At 42.1% G+C, this 11,404-nt stretch overlaps 1 protein-coding gene across 1 annotated transcript; it reads left to right on the top strand.

The window, feature by feature from the left end:
* The first annotated feature begins 368 nt into the window (after nt 1–368).
* LOC144229991 (olfactory receptor 52M1) lies at nt 369–1,322 on the top strand. The gene has a single exon (XM_077762150.1). It carries the CDS (start codon nt 369–371, stop codon nt 1,320–1,322), a length of 954 nt encoding a protein of 317 aa, XP_077618276.1.
* Nucleotides 1,323–11,404: the final 10,082 nt, after the last annotated feature.

Here is an 11,404-nt window from a genome sequence, read left to right as displayed (position 1 = left end):
AAGGAGCTCATTTTGAAACCGAATACAATACTGAGGGAAAGCATAGTTTACCTTTAAAGGACTAAATTGGTATCAGTCTGCCTTAGGTAATTTCAATTATTGATGCAAGAATATTGCACCTTGAGAGTCCTAGTATACAGATATCCTCCTACATTCATTTGAATATGTATTTGGCTTGTGCTTGGCAAGTTTTTGTCAGATAAAATTTTGCAGTAATAACATGACACTTTTACTAGAACATTGTTCCATGGTTTCTTCTAAAAAGTTTACAGCATCTTATTCTATTCTTTATTATAGGACTTAAAATAGTTCTAGAAAAAGTTTCTACTGCATTTTGGGGCACAAGTGAGGAGGTTCATTTATGAATCATGCTCACTTTTCAAAATGCCTGCTCAGTACCTAGCTCCTTCCAGCTCACCGGCATCCCAGGGCTGGAGTCCCTGCATCTATGGCTTTCCATCCCCTTTGGTTCCATGTACCTGGTTGCTGTGGTGGGAAATATCACCATTCTGGCTGTGGTAAAAGTGGAACATAGCCTGCATCAGCCCATGTACTTCTTCCTATGTATGTTGGCTATCATTGACCTGGTTCTGTCCACTTCTACTATGCCCAAACTGCTGGGAATCTTCTGGTTCGGTGCTGGTGACATTGGCCTGGATGCCTGCTTGGCCCAAATGTTCCTCATCCATTGCTTTGCCACAGTTGAGTCAGGCATCTTCCTTGCCATGGCTTTTGACCGCTACATCGCCATTTGCAACCCACTACATCATACCACAGTGCTCACTCATGCTATGGTGGGACGTTTGGGGCTGGCTGCCCTCATTCGGGGCATACTCTACATTGGACCTCTGCCTTTGATGATTCGCCTACGGCTGCCCCTTTACAAGGCTCGGGTCATCTCACACTCCTACTGTGAGCACATGGCCGTGGTCACCTTGGCATGTGGGGACAGCAGAGTCAACAACGTCTATGGGCTAAGCATTGGTTTTTTGGTCTTAATCCTGGATTCCATGGCCATTGCTGCCTCTTATGTGATGATTTTCCGGGCCGTGATGGGGCTGGCCACACCCGAGGCCAGACTTAAAACCCTGGGGACGTGTGGTTCTCACATCTGTGCCATTCTGATCTTTTATGTTCCTATTGCTGTTTCTTCTCTCATTCATCGATTTGGTCACCAGGTGCCTCCTCCAATCCACACTCTACTGGCCAACTTCTACCTCCTCATTCCTCCAATCCTCAATCCCATTGTTTATGCTGTCCGTACTAAACAGATTCGAGAGCGGTTTCTTCAGATACTGAAAATAGAAACTAAGATCAAGTGACTTCATTCCTTCCCTCTCAAAAGGCATATGGAGAAGGTATTTAAACATGGTGGGCAGATTGCCAAACGGGAACTTCAAGCAGTCAGAGATGTTAGGTCCAGTGTTATCTGGTTTTTGTGATTCCAGAGGAATGCTAAGAATGTACAACTTTAAGTTCTTTGCTTTTAATGACTAAAGGGCATTTGAACTGTGAAGGTGAAATCATGATTACCTCAGTAATACAAATAGCAATTAGTGTTCATTCAGTACTTAATTCTTACAAATATCCTAACATCTTATGAAGTAGGTAGTATTGTTCACATTTTACACACTGGAAGTAGGACAGAATGCCCTTGCTTTATCAACCACATGCAAAGCTTCTAAGATGCCTAGATCCAATGCTTTGGAGTTTATAATATATTGTTATATAACAGGTTCTTAGTTTTTTCTATGCATGCTTTAGTCCTAAAAACTGGAGTTATTTTATTCAAGTGGCCTTAGCAACAGGAAAGGAAGCTGAAACCTTTAACAACTGAGATGCTAAAATTGCTTGCACTAAGAAAGCATGGAGTGTTCTAGAAGAACATGACCTGGAAAAAAAGGTCAGCTTAATGAAGGGCAGTGGACAAGATGACCACGTTTCAACATGACCCTTGTACTTCCTCTGCAGGCCCACCCTGTCAAGTAGCCTAAAGCATGGGAGGGTTCCATGAAGAGGAGAACCTCTGCTCCTTGCAGGTCCATCTATAGGATCCCTCATTTTGTATGGTCTTTTTGAATTGATCACAAAATAAGGTAAATTTAGGAGTTCTAACATTTCTAGAACATTGACTTTACTTTCCAGATTAAGTATTAGTTCAATATCTAGAAGAGGACTATAAAGCACTTTGGAGTTAAATAGCTGCTGTTGAAAGCTACTAGTGTGATTCTTAATAACACTTTATAGGCGATTACTGTTCCTGCTTTGCACATGAGAAATGAACATTCCCAGAAATGACAGAATTGTTCAAGGTGACTCAGTTTATAAGGGGTTAAAAAAAAAGTTTAAAAGATTTTTTTTTGAGTGAGCATGAGGGGCAGAGGGAGAGAATCTCAAGCTGGCTCCAAACTCAGTGCTGAGCCCAACAGGGGGATATGGACCTTGATCCCATGACCCTGATATGACGTGAGCCAAAAATCAAAAGTCCAACGCTCAACTGACTGAGCCATCCAGATGCCCTATGAAATCAGTGGGGGTTTTTTGTTTTTGTTTGTATTTTTAGAATTCCAAAGCTTTTAGTCCTTATGATCCTCATTTTACTCAGCTGTGGAAAAGAGAAGCCTTTTTCCCAAAGGTCTGAATGGTTGTATATGTAATGTCTTATACAGCAGACACTATACTCATTCCCAACTGGGAATGAACAGATTAGTCTCCTTTCAAAGGATAGAGCTGGATTCAAGTTTGATTACAAACCCTTAACTATAACTTGGCAGGAGGATGTTGAGTCTACTGGGCTTTAGGTATACAACAAATGATCATGGACCTTAGCATGAAGGGAAGTAGTTAAGTGCAATGGAAAGATCACTACACAACAACCAGAATAAGTTACTTCTGATTCTGCTTTAGCTATTCCAGTTAATTGCCCCATTAGGATATCTAGAATGTGTGCTCATTTAGGGTTCTGATAATATTCAGCTTTCCCCTAAATCTCTAACTTCTAGCCTATCCCATCCCATACTTTCATCATGGTGTTTAGCTTTTCTGAGCCTTATGTCTGAGTTTGGGAAGAGTCAAGTAGTCTTCATATAAAGGGAAAAACCAATCATAAGCAAGGTCCTATTTTGTTTATCCCGCCCCCCCCCATGGTTGGGGACCAAGGGAAGGAGTATGTTCTTACTGGTTCTCAGGCAGAGACCAGGACATGGCCTGGAGAAAAGGTCTGAAACTATAGAATTTAACTACCAGGTTAAACACTTGAGAGAGATTAGAAAGCTTGTTATTCTCCTTTAGTGCATAATATTTAGATTTTGAGGGAATTAGATATAAATTTGGACCTAATTTGTGGTACTCTTCCTTTGGAATTCAGTCTAGCACATGAATTTGCCTTTAGCAAATTAAGCTATGGAATATCAATCCCTCAGGTTTAACATCTTATGTGTTTTAGTATTGTGAAAACTGGATGTAGCCAAGAGGCATTCAGTTGGCTACCTAAGCAGAAAAGACTAAGGGGTTTATAGAGCATACAACAAACCATGGAGATTGTTGTGGCAGCCTTTAAATGTGCCTCCCTGATCTCCTATGGTAGGAGTGTGGTTGATAGTTGGCCTTAGCTATTGCCATCTAAAATCCATCACCATGTTCTGGTGAGGTCACATTTCCCACAAGCAACTCCTAGCCAATGACTAGTCACTATAGGGATGGAGGGCAGGCCCATTCCTGCGGGACAGAACACTGACAGGTAACTATGGCTACAGGACTCCTCACTGTACTTATAAAGGCTGTATCGAAGCCAGTGAAGTCTAAGACCTTTCCTTCCTTAGCCTCTTTCAATCCTTTACAGAGGTCAGACTGGCATTGTGATCAGATAGCTATACCTATGAGAAAAAATGAGGAAAATGCAGAGGGAGCTAGATGCTGGGCAAGCTTCCAGTAAGTCACATGTCTAATCCCATCTTGTGGTTTGCTTCTTGGAGGACCAAGAGTGGTCAGAGCAAGCAGAACGTATAATGGGGATCTGGCTGGGTCACTAACTGCCTGGGTAGAGCATAGGTGGTCCTTCACACAAGGTGGTGACTCAACTGCTAAAGATTTCACTAGTGGGGAACTAAAAACATCCCAATAGAGGGGAAACAGTTTCAAGTGTGAGGATACAAACATGAAAAATGTGCAGGGTCAGTACAGCCTGTAAAGTCACGGAATTTGTTTTTCTAAGTTACGCTGATGTAACTTAGATGTAACTATGATGTAACTTAGATATAACATCTAAGTTACACTGATGCCCTCCAGAAGGCTAGTAAGATCGAGTGCTATTAACCAGTTAATTGGTTAAGTGTGAGAGCCAGAATGTCTGACAGGCCAAAGACCATTGTTAGAGGCATAGAGCACTGGAAGTGTTTGAATGCTTAACCAGAGAAGGTCAAGGTTCTATTTTGGAAAACCTGGGACACTAAAATATGGCATGGGGACCTCTGGATGCCTTCTTTTGAGTGGAGGGGCATTGTAGATACTCCAAATGTTTGGGCTTTCAGAGGTGACCCACTTTTCCTTAATAAGGGGTGGCTTCTGTGAGGCAACAGATGTTCCTCTCCAGAGCCATCTTCACCTCTTCTGACTACTGTGCTGATAACCAGGGTTAAAGGGCAGTATACTCTCCCTTTCTGGGTGTAGGCAGAGCCTCAGTTCTCAGAATTATCTAGCACATACTGACACGAGTACCTGTGGGAATGGTTTTGGGAGTATTTGATCAGGATGAATGTAATGTTAAGACTAGATGAAAAAAACTCAACCTGGAGGCACTTTCTTGGGATGTGGGATTTATTACCCTTGCAAAAACCATAGGAGATCATGCAAACTCCCTGCTAGAGTGGCTTCTTTAAGGCTGAAAATAATGGCTAGTGATCAGCAAAGTGAAAATGCTTAGGTTGCCCTGAAAGGTCAAGAAATAAAGAGGTAAGTAGTCCTATTTTAACAGATTTCTGATGAGTCTTCTGTCCTTACATAGCAAATTATGTTCAGTTGGACACAAAACATCCAAAGCCATGATAACCTGGTGATACCAGGCACCAGCACCACTGAGAAGTTCAATGGTGGCTCTCACCAGGTCTGATGGCAGCAAAGGTAGTTCTAGGTGTGGGCTCATGAAGATCAGTGGGGATAACTGAGAAATACAGACCAAAGGGAAGCATTTGACCACAAGTCAGAAGGCTGAAATTACTTTAAGAACTGGTAAAGTCAAAGGGGTTTGGCCCCAGGGGACTGTGGAGCTTTTTTAGTGTTTTGGGCCCCAAGGGCTGAAATAGGTGGGCAACCAGCAAAGCTCTGCTTATCATCTAGAAGAACAAAGCAAAATGGGTAGAAGACTAGGGCTGGTCATTGCAGTAGTCCACCTCTTGCTCAGTTACCAGACCTGTGTTAATTTTCGAGATCTAGGACTCATTAACTCAAGAGGTACCTGAATCCCTAAGGGGAAGGGCTCAGAAAAAACTATAATTCTATACTAGGATTCCCTGAACTCTTCCCCCTAAAGCTAACTATGGCCATTTATTTAGGAAATTTCATACTAGGAAGATAATATCTAGACATTGAAGATACTCAAAGTGAAAGCACAATCACGGTACCTCCACTGGAATGGAGACTCTGCTCTAGGTAGAAGAGGGTCCTGGAGAAAGTTCCAATATGTCCTGATTCCACAAACTCACCCAGTGGTCATTTCTTTAGCCACTTAGTGACTGATTAGAACTACTAGAGTGGAGTTGGAAGAACTACCATATGGCATACATGGCCAGTGAGGTAAGAGCTAGCACAATGGGGAAGGTCAGATGGAAGTCTCCAAAGTTTAAAAAACAACAACAACAACAAAAAAACACATGCTACTCGGGTCCATGGTAGAGAATTTAGCAACTGGCAGATTGTTTTTTATTCCAGTTTTAAGAGGACTGAGAACAGTTTCCATTCACATGGGATAGGCAGTAATACTCAGCTTCCCTCAGGGGCATATTAACTCTTTATACTGTAATATGGTCCTAACAGGACTAGACCTTCCACAGAATATAACCAATGATAGGTAGATTGGGCAAAATACACAAGAGGTGGACAGTGAAACTCTTAGACACATATGCTCTGGAGGAGGAGACAAATACTAAGAATATTCAGGAACCTGGCACTTCAGTGAAGGTTTTCAGGGGTCCAAGGGTAAAGAAATGCTTCCAAAGTGAAGATCTTCATCTTCCAAATTCTATATGAAGAGCAATCAATACTTAGTAGACTACCTTTGATTCTGGAAATAATGTATTCCTTATTTAGGAATTCTGTACCAAAGGACATGGAAGAATTCCAGCTTGGAGTGCTCCCAGAGCAGGAAAAGGTTCTGTTGCAGGTTCAGGCTGTGGTGCCAAACATCGCTGCCATATAGGCCTTAAGAACTGGCACACTCAAGTGTTAGAGGTATCAGTGATGGGGAAAGAAACAACATGTAGCTTATGGAATTGTTAACTACACATGCCCATAGTATTCGAGTTAGGCTGTATCACTTACAGCAGAAAATTACATAACTTGATAATTCCTGGTATTTTACTAGACCTTGGTAGAGGCAGATCATTTGGCCATGGGACAACAAGTGATCATGCACCCAGAACCGCCCATTAGGAGTCGGGTCTATCAGACTCTTATAAGTCCAACTTGGACAGGTACAGCAACAGGGAGATATGGAAGTGGCACATACATGAAGATCAGAAGGCAGAAGTTGCAGGAGCAGGGATTCCAGACTCCGGTAATCCACAGGATTTGCACTGGTCCCTCTGCCCCAGGTCACATCAATGGCCACATGAAGGGGTCTGTTATATAGAAAGAGGAAAAAGGCCAGAGACTGGCTTATATTATGGGTTGGGAAGGCAGGAACTAAAATGGATAGCAGAGGCATTATAGTTACATACAGAGGTGGCCTTGAGACTTTGAAAGAGTAAAGAATCAAAGTTTTCCTAGTTGGAAGAACTTCAAGTGGTACAACTGGTCATTCATGCTCTGAAAAGTAAAGTGATCCAAGAGAATCATCCAAGTCCTTGGGCAGGGGCCTACAGAATTATATGGAAACCAACTTGACAATAAACTATTTGTAAAAAAAAAAAAAAAAAAATTGAAGCATGCTAGAAACTGTAAAAAAAATTTCCTGTAAAAGAATAAGACAGGAGATTTAAGGTAAAGAGGTCTGACAGAAGGATGGGAGTTGGGTTCAAATTAAAGAGTTTTGGAACTGTGTAAACCATAGATTGGTTTACCAGAGAAAAGACTCTGAACAACCAAGCCACTGAAACAATTCTGCCAGTTGACAATAAATGGTCAGCTCAGAACTGGTTTGATGGGTTATTAGAGTAGCAGCACTGCCATCAAAGACGACTGTGTGAGCTCAACCAAATAGATTCCTACTGACCATAGAGATCAATGCTGAAATCCAAACATAATACTATTGTTCAAGGAGGCCACTTGATCGCAAGTCAAGAACTTTGTTTTTTCTTTCAGGGATATGTATTTGTTCTGGGTGTGGGTTTATTACCTTTCTTGTCTATAAGTGCTCACCCAGAACTACTTTGAGGGATTTCTGAATGACTTATGGGCAAGAGATCCTATACTACATAGTAACAGAAGAGTGGACACTCTCCAGGGAATATGCAGGATAGGTCTCATGACCATGGGATTCACTGGAAGCATTAACATTACTTCACCAACCAGAAAGTTGGCCTCTATGCTGGGGCAGTCTTCTAAAAACACAGCTAAAAAAGCATCTCAGAGGCAACACTCCACAAAAATGCCATCCTTTAGAATGGTGTATTTGCATTAAATCAGATCTCTATCTGGTGTTTGGTCCCCAATAGGATACAAGAGTCCAGGGATAAAGGGATAGAATCAGGGATATATTACAGTCTCAATCATCCACTAGGGGACTTTTGCCTCCTATTGCAGGAAATCTAGTCTCTACAGAGTTAGAAGTCCTGATCCTCAAAAGATACAACAAGGGTTCTGTTGAACTACAAGTTATAGGTGCCGTCAGGCTATTTTGGACTCCAGTGCCCAACAAGTAAGAAGAGTTACTATGCTGGCAGGAGTAACTGACCTAATTGGAAAGGCAACTGCTTTTGCACAGTGGATACAGAGGAGAATTTGTAAATAAGAAGCCACGTGATCCATTTAGGCATTTTCTTGTGCCCATGCCCCACTGTGAAACAATCCCCAAATAGGGGTATGTTTATCAAGTGTTCCACCTCCTCAGGTTGCTTCATTAGTTAAGTCACCAAGACTTACAGTGGTGATAGCTGTAGGATTCCTTGAGGGTGAAAGAATTCCAAATAGATGGTGGAAGGAGAAGAGAAGTAACAGTTGTTGTTCTGATAGGAGTTTCAGAATGGGGTTGTAGTTCTCTTACTAACTTTCCTCTGATTTATCCATAGCAAGAGAGACCCATGGGAACTATGGGGTTGCTGCTCCCAAAATATGAAGGACACCTGTACCGTGCAATAATGGATTGTGGTGACTATGAAGATAAGCTCCTCAGATTTGATTGCAGGGAGCACGTTTGACTAACAGCTTCTGTCACACTGCTTTTAAATTCATGGCTTAGTTTCTACGTCCTGTGAGGTGGCTTCCAACCTATGAATGAGCATAATACTAATAATGCAGACCTATTTTTGTGAGACACTGGACTTACCTTACAGGTGCCTTTGGCTTAAAGACTCCCTGTGGCCATGACAGAGCTTTCTTATAAATGCACTGAAGTCTAAGACCTTCCTTCCCTTCTTACCTCCCTCCTGCGCAGAGATCAGATCTGCATTGTAAGCTCATCATTCTTCTAGCCTCAGGATCCCTTTGTATCTTCCTTCATGGGCATTTCCCCCTGAATGAATCTGACACCTATAATTCCATCTTGACATCTGCTCTTCAAAGAGCCTACTCTAACACAATTATGGGGAGTCCCACTGAAAAATCAATTCATGTTCACAAGTCAGTCCTGTGCGAAGGGCTAATATCTTATGAACATAAGGACTTTTATGCACTTTCCAAAGACTGTCTTCGGGTGTGTAAAGAATAAAAGCCACATAACTATTACAATCCTCAGCACACAGCTAAGCAAGGCCTTTCTTCCTTACCCTAAAACAGAATTAATGGGGGGAAATGGTGCCAATATAAATCTGGAAGATCTAGTGTCAGAGGTGTCCTATAGCAATGGAATTCAAAGTGCAGTCTAAAGGTAGAGCTGCTCCCTTGACATTACCATAGACACAATGAGCCTTTATGGGAAAGCAGACTAATAGCTGAAGACTGATCTAGACTAGTAGACTGATGTTGTTACAACCCAGTTTCCTCAATTTTTCTCTGTAGCAGCTTGTTTTTATGTTAAGTCTGATTATGGGTAGAGAAGCTTTTTAGGTTTCCATTCAGGCTACTTCTTTCTCCCCCTCCATCCTAACGGGGCTCTGATGAGAATATAAGGGATACAAGACCAACCACTTTGCCTTTGCAAGGATGAAACTTCTGAACAGCTCTGGGTTCTCAGAGTAAACAGAAAAACATTCCTGGAGAAACTTCAGCCACTCGGCTGAATGTTGATTGTGTGGACTGCCTGAGTTGTTAGCATCTCTTATGTGGAGGTACCATTTCATGTATGTTCCTCAAGGTTGTCCTCCCCTCCAACTCTTCTTTAAGTCCACTCTTGGACTTGTTACGTGAAGGGACAGTCACAGCCCCAAACAAATGATTTAATATTAGAACATTCATAGCTAAGTTTTTGCCCATCCTTTGTGACAGATCATAGGATTTCTGTTTCATATACAATATAAGTATCTTCCTACTCCGACTCTACCCCTATCCATGGAGTGCTATTGAAGGATTTGTGTTAAGGTTTTAGGGTGGCTATATGTAGATATGTAGAAGTGAAAATATTAAGTTCTGTAGTAGTTATCACAAAATACTTCCAACATGAAGTCTTAGGCAGGCCTATTAGAATCCCAAGGATAATTGTGAAAAACTATTAGAGACTGAGCTTTAAAAGTCTTTTTGGGTGGGAGACAGATGTTGCTCTGAAATTAAGATGGTTGACAAGTGTAGCCACTGGCTTCCTTCTCCAAGATCAGTCTCAAAAGGTACCCCGTATAGGAAACTCTAAAATAGAAATCGACACTCTGGGGGAGGTTGGGATGTTTGGCCTGAGACCAAAGACAGATACCCAAGCACTGTTATGGGAAAATGCAATAGATAATGGGCTCTAATACCTTGGGTCTCATTCCTCCCCTGCATGGCCTTGGAATAATCAGTGCTTAGTTAACACTTGTGTGGACTCCGTTGTCATTAAAAGTCAAGTCATAGCAGCAGAGGCACCCTGTTCCTATGAGGCTTCATGAGAAACAGGGCACAACTTTAACAGCATCCCCATCCTCAGACAAACAGACAGTCTCAAAACTGACAAGTTACCCAAGAGATTTCTCCTTTTAAGGAGAAATAACACTAAGTTTTATTTTTTGTGGGGAGGGGAAAGATTTGCTATCTATATTTGGAGCCTTGGGCTCTTTGTTCTGGGGTTCATACACCTGCTCATTGGTGCTGGGAATCTGCAGTGCTATGTGCATTGTCTAATAGTCAATACCCCCAAAGAAGTCAACTCACATGGCGGAAAGTGTTTGAGAAACAACTATTATGCAATGAAAACCACTGAATTGAAGCCCACAAGAGGCAGAATTATTAGGACAGATGAACCACTTCTAGCAGTGGTCACACATTTGGATTACTATGTTCATAAGACTTTAACCTTGTGTCATGTTGACTTTATGGAAGTATATAGGAGTGGAAACAGCAGCTCATCATCCTCAATCTCCCTGGGAAGTTCCACAACTGCAGCTTCTTAGATCCCTCATCCCTACAGCAGTGTGAGGCATTGTTAAGGATGATGCTAAAATGTTCTATTCTGCCTTTTTCTATTCTGTTCTTTTCTATTCATGCCTCTATAGATCATGGCATTGGTTTCCTATGGGAGGCTTGTTATTTCAGTTATACAGGCCCAGGCCTGTGTCCCAGGCCCTCAAATCTAGTTTCACAGACTAGCGGACTCCGTAAACAAGACAATCAGTTCTTTGTACAGTCTCTTAACTCATTAAGATAACTGAAAGAGGGAGGGGGCCAAGGTGGCAGAACATGGAAGTTTTTGCATCTAGCATCCATGAAATCCAGCCTGATCAACACTAAACCATCCTGCACACCTAGAAAACTTATTTGGGGTTTAACACAACAATCTGCACAACCCGAGCCACAGAACTCAGCAGGTACACAGTGCTGAGGAGTGAACTGGGGGAGAGAGAAGCCATGTAAGGCAGAGCTGGTTTTGCTTGCAGAGAGGACAGAGATGGGGGAAGAGTAGGAGAAA

This window comes from Crocuta crocuta, unplaced genomic scaffold, assembly GCF_008692635.1.
Source record: "Crocuta crocuta isolate KB4526 unplaced genomic scaffold, BGI_CrCroc_1.0 scaffold306, whole genome shotgun sequence".
Classification (NCBI taxonomy): domain Eukaryota; kingdom Metazoa; phylum Chordata; class Mammalia; order Carnivora; family Hyaenidae; genus Crocuta; species Crocuta crocuta.
The sequence above is the reverse complement of the archived record's forward strand: the minus strand, read 5'-3'. Positions and strand labels throughout refer to the sequence as shown.

Bases quoted from the DNA above. Each gene is read 5' to 3' on its own strand.
- LOC144229991 (XM_077762150.1), top strand. From the start codon at position 369: ATGCTCACTTTTCAAAATGCCTGCTCAGTACCTAGCTCCTTCCAGCTC.